Genomic DNA, 13,474 nt, shown 5'->3' with positions numbered 1-13,474 from the left:
AAATATTTACAGCGAATTCTTCCGACAATCCTCCTTCTCCTACATCGAGAGCCCATAGCTCTTCCACTTACAAAGCTGCAATGATAGCATTGTAGGCGGCCTTCTTGTTATAGCTTGCGTCGAACAACAATGGGTTGTTGCTTGCACGCCAACTGTCTGGATCTCTCAATCCCCAAACGGTAATGCCTATACATTTTGGAGTGTTCAAACATCCATTGACGACAGAGACGTAGTCGCTGCTTCCAGCATTGACGATATCGACTACATTTCGGAAAACTGTGTTAGCGGATGCTTGCAGAAGGATGTGAGATCAAATCTATGCAAAGTATAACTTACGTTCAGTGACTGCAACTTCTGAGACTCCTGATGCCGCAAGGGCCTGGAGAGCACCTTGTGCTGCCGCACCTTGGCCAGCTTGAAGATGAGCTTGGGAACCGATACCATCAATGGGAATGCCAGCTGCGAGCCATTTCTTGACGTGTGCGACCACTGGGGGTTTGATTAGTCGCTGAAAGCATATATGAACATGGAGGAGGGAGACTTACTTCCGGTAGTGACTTTGGCGTAAGTAGCTGAGTCAAGATTGTAATCGTTGATATACAATTTTGCCTGTGGATCCGCCTTCTTCGCGGCGTTGAACGCGATCGAAACGAAACTCTCACCCAAGACCTTACTCCACACATCAACTCTGAGACTGCCGTTCTCTTCGAACATCTCGTTTATGACGTCCTAACTACTTAAGTATTCGAGTCTTCAAGCTTATTGGTGATTGATATGGACTTACCCAAGCATAAATCTTTCCCTTATACCGTCCCATCACATTCGCGATGTGATTCTCAAGGACAGCTGTCAAGGTGCTAGCACTTGTGATGCTAGCAACCCAGTTAGGCAGTTGGCTGTGCCATAGTAAAGTATGTCCTCTGATCACCTTACCATTCTTGGTAGCGAAGTCGACAAGGTAATCTGCCTGGCTGAATGTGAACTTGTTTTGAGTGGATTCAGTTGCATCCCTATTGCACATCCGTTAACACATGAGAATTCTAACTGCTTGTCAGATGGCAGTAGACATCAGAACATACCATTTCATAGAGTTCTCGGGTGAGACAGCCCCGAAGTTGGCTTGGATCAATGCGGCATTGCTCCCGGTGGTCAGCAAGCCTTGGTCTGTTGCGATACCAAAGTATTTCTTGCCCTTTGCACGGAATTTCGCGTCGATACTTCCAGTACCACCTGTACTAGAGCCTACACTGAGTGGTCCTCCAGTTGGACTGGTCGCTGGGGGAGTGGTTGAAGCGGCTGGGACTTTGGAAGTAGACAGCGTGGTCGGGATAGCAACGGCAGTGGTCTTTGTCGATGCTGGCAGTGCTGTACCAGGTATACATTGGGAGTAGACTTCGCTGTCTTAGCTTGTGATGTGGAAAACTTGGTATATATCACTTACAGTCACTTTAGTATGGTTAGCACAATCGTAGCTGTATCATGGAAATGGGACCTTACTTTGAATAGGTACATGTATATCCACTGACACATGTGGTAGCACCAGCCCAACCCTTACCACCGCCTGTTTTCGTTAGTTTCTTGATCCATAACACAGAAGTTGAAGGACCTACACTGGGCCCAAGCTCCACCTTGCGCGATAGCAACACCGATTTGAGCGATGACCGCAGCCAAAGCCGCAATGTTCTTGATGTTAAACATATTGAGCTGTGTTCAGTGGTGCAAAGTGTGAGGTTGAGAAGTGACAAAACCTGGGCGGACCTCTAGACATATATAAAAAAAAGGAAGTTCTAGGCCAAGCAGAGGTAAATTTCAGGAGCATACTAGCTCGATATCTCAACGTTTATTATTGCGGATCAGATGAAAGGAAGCCCCAAACCCGCCACCAACTCCACCACGGAAATCTCCATTTTTTCGTGTATCCCAAAGAAGATCTATTATTGCTTGAGTTTCCTGCGAGTACCCGTCGAAAGCACAATCGTAGTTTCTCCTTTCCGACGTTCCGATTTGTATACAGGCTGATTATCAAGATCAAGAATAGTCAATACCTCCTTCATTGAGTCGTCGTTCCGACTGCTAGCCCAGATTTTTCCAAGTCAAGAAGACAAGCAAGATATTTCCATAAATCATGGAGCACTGATGAGAACACTCCGTTCTGTTTCTGCACTATGATCCGACTGGCCCGCAAGAGAGCATCGTCACGGTAGTGGGAATTGATTAACCCACGTGCCGATCCTTCTGCATATTTCAAGTTGAGCCTAAAGAGCATCGCAAGGATAACAACGACTCAAAGGACAAGTCAGACAATTTCTGTAAGGCCGAGGCATGATAGAGTCAGCAAGGGGCCGTTCGTGGGGACCCCATGATAGGTTTTGCCTAAAAGGAAATATGATGCAGCGTCTGGGTCGCTTGACTCCACCTTAATTAAAGGAAGCGCCAAACGCAAGGGGTGAAACGACTATTTTGCATTACGACCTCAATAAAAAATAACCCTTATCGTCCGTACTACTCTATGTGAGTTAACCTTAATGCTAGGGGGGGAAATACTTGTGGAGCAAATGATCCAGAACGAAACTTAATACCAATCATTGGGGACAAATGCCGGCGATGTGCATGGGAAGTCGCCTATGACCCAGGTTATTAACGCTTAGCGCAGATCGATCTATACGACGATACGTTGTATTTTTTATTACGGAGTAGTGCGGCTTGTCCAAAAAGCTACTTTTGTAAATCGCGACAGGTATTGAACAAGGGGAGACTATGGTGGAAAGGATGAGACGAAAATAGCGCCCATTGGATAATGCTGATTTAAACCGCTGACAACGCAACATCGAAACTCGCTGCTGCCTTCGTGTAGTTCTCGTCCTCATGCAAGTGCAAGATGCCGTTGTGCTTGCCAGCAATTGAACGCCCCAAACACCACTCGCCCGCCTCATAACTTTTGTGCTCTCATCGGCCCATGCATCATTATATCATTCTAGAATTAGATGTGTACGGCGGCAGCCCGTCTCTATAGTGCCGCTTCGTAAATAGTTCATTGATTTGTCCTGCTTTCCTTCATCACGACATGTACGACAACAAAACGTTCTTAGCCTCTTCCGACAGGCGAGTATTGACATATCCTGCAATCGCACCCGAGTGTCGTTCGTCAGCCTTCTTGAGATACGACCCAGCCCACTGCTTAACATCAGTGACATCTGGCCAGTCGTCTCTTGGCTGTTTCTTGCAAGTATTGAGAGGTGTGAAGCCGACACCAAAGCTCAAATCATCGACGTCAACTTCAACCACGTTGTCATCGGACGTTACGGGCATTGGTGGGTTTTCTAGGAGCTTCAGCAAAGCCTCGCAAGTCTTTCCCCATCCTTTTTGATATTTGACGGCGAAAGCCTGAGAATCGGCAAGTGTCTTGGTGAGGCCAACTACAGCAAGCTTACGATCAAGTGGACGGGCGAGTTGCTGAGTCGTCGGCAACACAATAGTAAGGTATATTGGAACGAAAACACCATCTTGGACCGTATCACAGTTCCGGATGAAGAAATCTGCACCAAGGCCATCCTCGTCATGTGATGCAACAAGATGGTAAAATCGAACGAATCTTTGCTTAAACTTCTCGGGTGGGTTGGAATTCAAGCGGGTGAATATTATGGTGAGAACAGTGGGGAAGTATTGCTCAATACCGGAACTATACAGCTGCATTAGAAATTATCAGGAAACGGGGAACTCTAAACATACGCAGGTAAGGAGGTCAACAAAGCTTCAAGAATGTCGAAGGCGTATATTTCAGTAGACTTCTTGGTCATCAACTTTTGAAAGATGCCAAGGATAGGCTCTACCTGATTGTTTTGGACAATACCTTCGGCGCCCCTCGGAATAATTGATGTTAATAATCGTGCAAGCGCTGGCACACTTCCCTTGTTTTCCCATGTTGCAGGGACTAATACGGACTGAGCAAGGTGCTGATAGTACTCGGACAAGTTTCCGTGGGGGCGAGACTCGAGGAGCGCAGCAAATAATTGAAAGACATACGGCATGAACTCTAAACATCTTATAAGCATATCTTCGGCAGTTAGAACAAAGAAGTCTTACCTTGAACATCCTCTGAGAGAATGCTTGCGAAAGGTCTGTATAGATCGTTTTCGAATTTATCTTGATTTGATGGTGCTGCATATCTTACAAGTGCTCCGAGAGCTTCGAAATGGTAGTAGTAGAACCGAGGATTACTTGGGTTTTTGGCGACAATATCAGTGATATGAATCAAATGCGCAAGAATAGTGTCCGCAAAATCGACCACGCCGTCTTTGATAACAATCAGAACTCTCATAATACAGCGCATGAGAAACTCATTCTCTTGCAGCTTTTCTGGGGCTGGATCTGCCTCGATCAACTGAAATAAATGGCTCAACAAATCCTTGGCAAGCGGTTGCACATCGCTTCGTCCAAAAACATGCTGCCCGGAATCATCAGTGAGGAACAAAACTCGTTCTACCGCGATAGCAGCATACGTATACACAACGTAGTTAGGTGAGCCCAAGTTTTGGACCAACGGTGGAAAGGCGGCTGTCCACTGAGATTTGGTCAATTGGCGCCGGAAAGTGTAAAGGTATTTGATAGCATCAACCTTGATGATCGGCTCTACTCCATCAGATTTTAGAAGATCTCCGGCAATGTTCTCCTCGAAAAATGAAAGGACGTTGACAAGGGAATTAGTAGTTTTGATTCCTTGGCTAGTTGTTGCTGCACCCTTGGCGGCAATTGCTGAGAAGAGATAAATAGCGGTATCCTTAGATTTCCACTCGCTTGAGTTGTGTTTAAATGCATCGAGGTAGTGTTTGATGTATTGTCCAACAACATCTGTAACCAAATTCTCAAATTTATCAAGAAGTTTTCGCAAGAAGTCGGTTGCTGCCCTCCGCCGTGTATCTGTATCGGAGCCCTCCAGATCTCGTCTAATGTATTCAATTGGCTCATCCTCAAACTGTTCAATGTCCGACTCTCGTAGGCTAACGTTAGGTAGGATGACTTTTTCCACAACCTGACCCAAGATCTCTGGATTGTTGAAGTTCTGAGCATGAGTTCCGATACTGGCGACTGCTGTCAAGAAATGTAAGGCTTTGCTAACCAGGATGTCATATTTTGTTTCCGGGCCAATCGTTGTCAATAAACTCCATGTGCTTGTGATAAAGGGTCTGCATAGTTCCCCAAATGCATCTTCATATTTCTGCATATAAAGGGTCATTGCCTCGCATATGCCAGCCTTGACAAATTCCAACAGGCCAGACTCAGAATCATCGTCCGTAGCCAAAAGTGGATTATCATAGGTCAAATATTTGTGTAATAGACCTGTCACATGTGCGAGGTTCTCTTCGAAAATAGGCGGTAGATCCTGGCAGGAGAGATCGTAGAAGAGCTTTACTAAAAGGTTCAAGACCTCGACGTATTGTTTAAGCACATCTTTGTTGTTCTTGTTCGCCTCAATTTGCTGGTCGGTGCTCTGTATTGACGCAAATTAGCTAAAAGTCGCTTGTGAGAAAGCTGGAAGGGGACTCACCGCTAGTAATTGGACAAAGGGTTCCCCGAACCTGAAAAGCACATGGTTGATCTCTGTGTAAAGTTCGTCGGATGCAAATAACGGCCTCCAGCGCTTGAAAATAGAATGGGCGACTTCCAGAACACCGAGGTTAACTTTCGGGTTGTCTGGCGTGAGACGGGACACCAAATCCTAGCAACTTATAAGCTCAGCCATGCAGTCATTTTCCAATTGTACTAACATCGACCAGAGTTTCCCATCGTGTCCAGAAATCAGAATCGGCAATCACACTGATAGATTCTCCTAGCTGAGCTTGTATACTTGACGGTACCGAGGTCATAAGTCCAATAAGCTGACTTTTAATCGTAACGACCTCATTCTGTTGTAGCTTATATGTTCCATCTTCTTCCTGCGACTGGGATTAGCCGCTCGCGCTGTGCGAAGATTGTGGGAAACCCTACCACCCAGTTGAATTTAATGAAATTTTTGAAGCACAAGGCCCCAGCAAGTCGTGTGTTCAAGGGGAAGTCTTCGGTGGAAACGATTTGGAGGAGGAGGAGGGAGAAGTTCGGCTTGTTCTCTTCTTGCTTCAGTGCAACCTCAGCTAGAAGAAAATTAGTAGGTACAAACACAAATAAACAGCTTTGAAAAGTACCTTGTTTGTGTTGCCGCGAGTCAAGAGTAGCGTGTAAAAGCTGCGCAACTTGCCCCAAATCTAAAGCCATCTTTGCGTATGAAAAGCAGATAAGAGCTGTGATGTGGAAACGGTGCGGATTGTTGCAAGGCCAAACGTTCAGCAAGAGAGATGTTGCCGTCGCGACAACTTTGGTAGCCTTGTTTGGCTCCTGAGCCAATGAGAACCCAGCTTGGACCGCGGTTCCCCCGATGCGCCGCTAATCCCGCTGCCACGGACAATATCCACACCCATATACAAACTATTTGCACCCTCCTGGCAAGGCGGCGTCATGCAGAAATGGGCGCTCGACCTGTACAACAGTGACTTTATATAATTTTACTCGTCAACGTAAATGTTTGGTTAAGTAAAACATCTCGAATAAAAATATGAAACAGAATTGCCAGACTTTTCAAAATGCTATGCTGTATTAATATGGGCGGCAATGAGCTTGTGCTGCTTTTCTGCGAAGTGCAAGGATCTGCGACATGCAGATTCAGTACTTTATTTCCGCCTGGCTTTAGCTTGCTCTATAGAAAGTAATGCTATCATTCGGATCATCTGGCCTCGTCTTCATCCAAACCCCTCCGACGATCCTTTTGCTGTATATATCTGATGTCCAATTTCTTGCGAGACTGTTTGCAGCGCTGGTACGATAAGAACTGCCACTAGTTGGGGGATACTTGGAAATGCAAGATTTTCACTCCACTTCGCTGTTTTCATCTTATCGACGGTCGACGTCTCTGCTGTGAGCCGCAACTACGAACAACCTGGACGTATTCACGCATGCTCGGATGAGAACACCGTGGTTGAAGTGAGTGTGACTGTGTTCAGCTTCGAATTAATCCATTTCACTCCGTGACTTCCACCCCGGTGTTGACTGGTTTCTCATAGCCCCGCGCATAGCTACTGCTTGCGCAAGGCGACTCATTCGCGGGGCTACAAGAATTTGCACTCGACGGACACAGCATTTTCCCAACTCGACCTCTCCCCACTGCATATGGTTATTAGACCTCTTTTGCCTGGCAATGATACATGTGGATTCCGTTATTTGGCGAGCTCGCTGACTGGTGTACATTGCGATCTAGAACCTTACTTTCCTCCTCCGACTCCCATTCTCCAGACTTCTATGTCTCCCCCGTCCGGAGATGTTTCTCACACCCCTGAACCTAAGTCGAGCGGCGGATTCGCGAGTGTTTTCAAGAGTTTAACTGGCGGGGGAAGATCGTCGCGGGGTCTGAATGCTCAAGCTGCGGCTCCTCCTGCTCAGCGCCTCGATGGAGTCAGCAGCATCCAGTCCCCGTTATATGGAGGTCCGCCAGATTACGAACAATTGCACGAGCTGCTGAAAATTGGAAATCCGTTGCCGGAGAGAATTGCAGCGGCCGGGTCTATCTGCCACGCAGTACGAGACTATCCTCTGAGCGGCGTACGTAGAGTAAAATGCTGAAGTTGGGAGATAACTGACGTTTGGTAGGTCACAACCATATTTCGGGAAGCCAAGGACTTGATCGAGCCCACGAAGCCAATCGAATCGCGGGTAGCTGGCTTCCAGTTGTTGACAGCCTGTGTTCAATATGCTTCTTCGACAGACCCCGAAAGATTAGCTTATTACAATGTTCTCACATCGTCAAATGTCAACCCTGAAGATTTCAATATGCAACTGGTGGCTCTGGTGGAACTCGCAAAACACGGCAAGGAACTTTCGGGGTTTCATTACGCATTAATACCTCTGCTCACGTCATGGCTACAATGGTGCTTCAAAACGACAGCGGCTGCGCGGAAGAAGGCAGGGCACGCTGGAAAGTCCAAAGGCAAAATTCAAATCCCTGAGGAACATGATCTCTCTTTGCTCTTCGCCTTCATCGCGGATGTGATCAAGTTCAGTTGCTATGTAATCACTGAACAGGCCACTGGAGAGCTTATTGATGTGGTTCTCGGGATCTGCTTGCAAACACCATTATCCGGCGATATAAGAGCCTGCATCAGCATTATAGACGCCATTATCACTTTTGGAGAAGTACCAAGTGGGAAGCTGATGGACTGCATTAAGGTCATATCTTCAATTCACTGTCTGGTTGAAGATGCCGCGCCGGCGGCCTGGAATACTATCAAGAACTTCTCTACCTCACACAATGGACAAACCGTAGTCCAGATTCTCTTGGATATTCTGCGTAATCCTATCATAGACGGGGACACGGGAAAGCAGAAAGTACGGGAAGTTCGTGGAGCCATATCCGTCTTACAAAACCTCTTCGCCGAAAATGGGGAGGATCGGTTTCCGTTGGTCCCATTCACGCAGCTCGTCCAGGCTCTCGATACCGTAACGACTGTCGAGCACTCGAAATTGGATCTGGATCTCCTGAAGCTTGTCCTTTCACTGTTCGGTGACGAGAACCGTCAAGTCGGACAGAATGTCATGGAGGAAGATTGGAGCGCACTATTTGATGTGGTTGTGAGATGTTCACAGCGTGCACTGGAGACTCCTGATGGACGACAGCTTTTCCATCGTTCACGATTCGCTCACCATCTATCAAGTGAGGATCCACCTGAGCATGGCACCACAGGCATCGCACAAACTCTGTACAGACTAGTTATCCGAATTGAGAACCTATTCGTCACCCACGCCGACGAAGACTTTATCCAACAAGAGGATTGTGTTAGATTTTTCGCTCGTGTGCATGCACATCTACCAGAGTCTTGCGCCAGACTCGTAATTGATCATTTTATAGAATACCGATATTGTTACCCTTCAAACATCAGGTGGAAGGGTAACGTCAAGACTATTTTGGACGCATTCTTCAGCGATCGGGAACAACCTACGAATATTCGTTTGCATGCCCTCAGAGCTGTTACAGATGTATTTCAGGTGGTTGAGATGATGCAAGATGAGTCCACGTCCAACGATCACGACGAGCCTGATATCGTACGTATGTTTGTCACAGCAATTTTAGACGACGTTGGCGATGAGAAAGATATTGAAATTCTGCAAGAAACAATTGCTTTTGCCGTCAGTGTTGCCGAGAATGCCGACCACGACTTATTCGACTACGTTATTCGTACCATCCGCGGCAGCATATTGACCGATCGACTCCAGTCACCTATGGGGTCTCCTGGCTTGTCTCGCCAGAATATACTAGGTTCACCTCATCCCTCTACGGGACCAACAGCTGTAGTGCAAACACCTTCTAACGTCGTGACAAGGGGCCTCATCTTGATCTGGATGAGGACAATGGATAAATCGACCTACAAGTCTGTCCGCACCTTCGAGGAAATTCTCAAGATTGCTAGTTCAGTCTCCTGCGAAACTGATGCTCGAATATCGGCCATGAAAATGCTTTTCCGCTTGAGGGCTGACTGGGCAAATAGAATACACATGGTCCTCTCTACCGACTCCGATGGTCTTGCTGCCTCGCTTTACCGTACTCCAGCATCTTTTGCAAGAAAACAAGCGATGGACGAGGCTTCTCAGCAACAACGAGCGTCGCGAGCTGAAGATTCATCGAGTCCCCGAACCTCACGGAGTGTCTCTTTCGGTCAGTCGCAACCTAGCTCCAGACAATCTCATCGTACAGCGAGCGGACTTGCGAGAACTGTACAACGTACTCACCAGACCTGGATGTGCCCAGATCCTGATGCTCTGCCTGAAGCAATTACTGGCAAAGCAAGCTCTCTGCTCATCTCTGTCTTTGAGAGCCGGAATAAGACCCACGATGCTGCCTCTCCCCTGCCGAAGGATGACGCAACAGAAGATGATGATAGCGCTGACGAAGTTGATAACGACGTGGATGATGATAATGAAGCGATAAAAAGCGAACCGCTACCAACACGCAAGCAACAAGCAACACTGAATATTGAAACGTATCTCGACACCATCACAAATCTATTACGAAATGGATGCGACTGGGAGGTATATAGCTTTATCTTGGTTCACTTGCCTTCCCAGCTCACTAATCAGGCACTGTTTAAGAAAGCGATCACTCAGATTCGAAGCCTGAGAGAAGTTGTTTGCGAACTCATTAAGAACAACAGCTTTCTTGACCCGCCAATATCTTCCGGTTTGCGTAAAGCTGACGTTGCCATCTGTCTTTTCCAGATACTCACCATGGTAACGGGCTATCACCAGCATTTTATGAGGCTTGAGCAGGACGATATTGTTAAGACCTTTCTACAGGGAATAGGCTCTACGGAAAGGACCGCGAAGTCATGCATTCACGCTCTGTCGATCTGCAGTCACGAAATGCCAGCCTCAATCGCCAAGTTAATGGTGACAATTCTTCAAAAGATGTCAATGATCATTACTCAATCACACGTGGCGGTTCATATTCTCGAATTCCTTGCTTGTCTTGCGAGAATGCCTGGTTTATACGTCCATTTCAGCTATGATGAGTATAAAACCATATTTACTATCTGTTTCCGCTACCTCCAATACGTAAGAGATCAGCCAGTAAAAGAAAACAAAGATACAACAGCTCGGAGCAGCTACCCCCATGCTCGGAACTCTTTAGCCGCTACAGATCACAGCCAAGCTGAAAGCAACTTTCAACCTAACACTTCAGACGAGTTGCCGCAATACGTCTATGCGTTGGCTTATCACGTCGTCATATTTTGGTTTCTTTCTCTAAAGCTGAGTGAGCGTGCTGGCCATGTTTCCTGGATAGCAAAATACCTCGTATCAGTAGACGCCAATGGAAAGGAGAAGATAGATGAGCAAGCACAGGTCACGCTGGACTTTATGCAGCGCAGTGCTTATGCTGACGTCGATGAATCCGCTGCAGACCCAACTTTCACGAAAGAACGATTTGGGGATATCTTGAAACGGAGGTGGATTGTAGGTCATAGCATCGTGACGATCGAGCAAGCTACACGAGGTGGTTGGGCTCAAATCACGAAACGTCAACCATCTGGGACCTCATGTTACATCATTCGTGAGAAGTTCAATCGACCCCCTGCCCACCAAGAACAAGTACCACACGATCATTCTCGAGAATCTCGGCCAGCTGATGCAAACGTCGTACTTCCTAGTCACCTCCTTCTTCAGTTAAGTGCATCAGTTCCGCAGTCTGGAGTTATGGGACGGCCAATTGCTCTCCCAAGTGAACCGGCTGTGGACCGAGCCATTGCTGGGTTCGACCGTAACTTTACTGTCGATGGACACAAAGTTGGCGTGATCTATATTGGAGAGAATCAAACCAACGAGGTTGAGATTTTGTCAAACATAATGGGCAGCAGCGACTATACGAATTTTCTCTCCGGTCTTGGTACCCTCACGAAACTGCAGGGCGCGAATTTCAATACCCAGGGATTAGATCGTACCAGCAACATCGATGGGGAGTATGCCTTTTGTTGGCGTGATCGAGTCACAGAAATTGTTTTCCATGTCACAACACAAATGCCGACGGACCTTGAAAGAGACCCTCAGTGTATTGGAAAGAAGCGGCACATTGGTAACGATTTCGTAAATATTATCTTCAACAATTCTGGCCTACCTTTCCGCTTCGACACCTTTCCCTCCGAGTTCAACTACGTCAACATCGTGATCACGCCGGAATCGCGAGCATCATTTGTTGCCACTCGGACTCGAAGTGAAGAAAGTATAAAGAATGCATTCTACAAGGTACAGGTAATGAGCAAACCTGGATTTCCAGAGATCTCACCGGCTGCCGAGACAAAGATCATGAGTCTGGCTGCTTTGCCTGGCTTTATTCGATTACTGGCTCTCAACGCTTCGGTTTTCTCTCTTGTTTGGGCAAACAAGCAAGGTGGAGAGCATGTCTCCTCTTGGCGCAACCGTCTGCGTGATATCAATCGTTTACGTGAGAGATACAAACCCAAGCCCTCGTCTGCATCGACACCTACCTCCCCACCTGGCACATCGAACGGTTCATTACATGAAGCCAGGAACGTGCGAGATAGCATCAGCAGCATTCGCCGGTCGTCAGTCGCAAACTTCATAACCAACAACAACGTTGGCAGCGAACCAAGTTCACAAAGATCTTCTGTTCTCTCAACTGCAGAAACAGAGGTAGGACCAGGTGGTACAGAAAGCATGGTCGAAACCCTTGATTTCTCGGCTTGGGCCTAAAATATTCTTGTTTTATTCTCTTTTTTTCAAAAGGCGTTTCCGGTCGGGGAATACCACACACCAAAAGTTATCTGATTTTATTCTCTTTCTCGTGGATATATCACTCGATTAATTGTTAAGCATTTCACAGCCGCAGGAGGACAGACATACATGAGGCGTAATTTTTATCATTGGACTTGGAATGTACAACATGCCTTTTTTAGCGTCTCTCATTACTGGATGTTGTTGTTCTTTGAATGAAGCAGGTGCTTTGTATGTATGAGGGATATTACCTGCCTGAGTGGAATTAGTGGAGATGTGCAGAAATAAACATGTCATGGTGGGACTTGATCTGTTGGTAAGATGACGTTCAGGCTGAGAGTATGGGAAGTGGAAGTGGAAGGGATAAAAGGTATTGCATAGTTGATTAGGAAATTAAATATTACATACATTATTCCCCTCTAAAATCAAAGCCGTAATTGAATACTTTTATACTGTCTATACTTGAAAGTTAATTAATGAAAGCCAATAAACTTCCGGCACCATTCCTCATTGTCACTATTTCTATATTTTGTTATTTTATCGGTCCAACTCATCGCAGCATCAAAAACTTCGTCCACTAGTCCTTCTTTATTTCGTCACTTTCGTGTGTGTAAAAATGAAAAAAAATTGTACTCCAAAACCGATATTATCCGTCTACTTAACATGTCACACTTTCACAAATGCCTCTGAATTTTTCAGAATTCATACTAGAGGAATTGACTTCTCGCTCTTTGATATAAGAAAGCACATATTTCGTGTCTGTATTCAACATAGGGCTCCTTGAAATCCCCATCGCGTTTTTGATTTTCTTAATGGTTAGATATAATTAACACGACAACTCTCGAATGCTACTTAAGAATAACATTAGAATCTTGCATAACTATAGGCAATTGATTTTCAACTACATGAAAGATATACAAGCAAGTTGATATGCTACAAATTGGGGTCAAGGGTTTACGTTTTACGTAGGAAAGGTAGCGATGTCACTTTATGTAAATTTTTTATTCATTAGCAACGGCTCACTTTATTCGAAAGGGGTGTTATTTTTGAGAAATAATAAAAATCGTATGATAATTCAGTGGTTCATAGATTTCAGCTACTTTGTAGTTAACTCCGACATACAGGTGTGATGTGATGAAAGCCTTTTAGAAAATCATGTTTACAATTGGAA

The 13,474-nt window shown here is 46.0% G+C and overlaps 3 protein-coding genes across 3 annotated transcripts; 1 reads left to right on the top strand and 2 right to left on the bottom strand.

Moving 5' to 3' along the window:
- Positions 1-67: 67 nt before the first annotated feature.
- On the bottom strand, positions 68-1,698 carry GLAREA_06913 ((Trans)glycosidase; the record flags this gene model as incomplete). The annotated part of the gene is made up of 7 exons (XM_008080861.1): positions 68-261; positions 337-489; positions 546-729; positions 785-1,010; positions 1,080-1,392; positions 1,511-1,561; positions 1,611-1,698. 7 exons carry the CDS (start codon positions 1,696-1,698, stop codon positions 68-70), a joined length of 1,209 nt encoding a protein of 402 aa, XP_008079052.1.
- A 1,359-nt stretch (positions 1,699-3,057) lies between these two features.
- On the bottom strand, positions 3,058-6,249 carry GLAREA_06912 (ARM repeat-containing protein; the record flags this gene model as incomplete). The annotated part of the gene is made up of 7 exons (XM_008080860.1): positions 3,058-3,679; positions 3,730-4,033; positions 4,084-5,488; positions 5,546-5,716; positions 5,766-5,933; positions 5,986-6,128; positions 6,180-6,249. The coding sequence occupies 7 exons, from the start codon at positions 6,247-6,249 to the stop codon at positions 3,058-3,060; spliced, it is 2,883 nt and encodes a 960-aa protein (XP_008079051.1).
- Positions 6,250-7,326: 1,077 nt separating this feature from the next.
- Positions 7,327-12,282, top strand: GLAREA_06911 (Rap/Ran-GAP; the record flags this gene model as incomplete). Its single annotated transcript, XM_008080859.1, has 2 exons — positions 7,327-7,626; positions 7,675-12,282. 2 exons carry the CDS (start codon positions 7,327-7,329, stop codon positions 12,280-12,282), a joined length of 4,908 nt encoding a protein of 1,635 aa, XP_008079050.1.
- Between the last annotated feature and the right edge of the window lie 1,192 nt (positions 12,283-13,474).

This window comes from Glarea lozoyensis (assembly GCF_000409485.1).
Source record: "Glarea lozoyensis ATCC 20868 chromosome Unknown GLAREA14, whole genome shotgun sequence".
Taxonomy (NCBI): Eukaryota; Fungi; Ascomycota; class Leotiomycetes; order Helotiales; family Helotiaceae; genus Glarea; species Glarea lozoyensis.
Note: the sequence above shows the minus strand (reverse complement) of the source record. Positions and strands in the feature narration are given on the sequence as shown.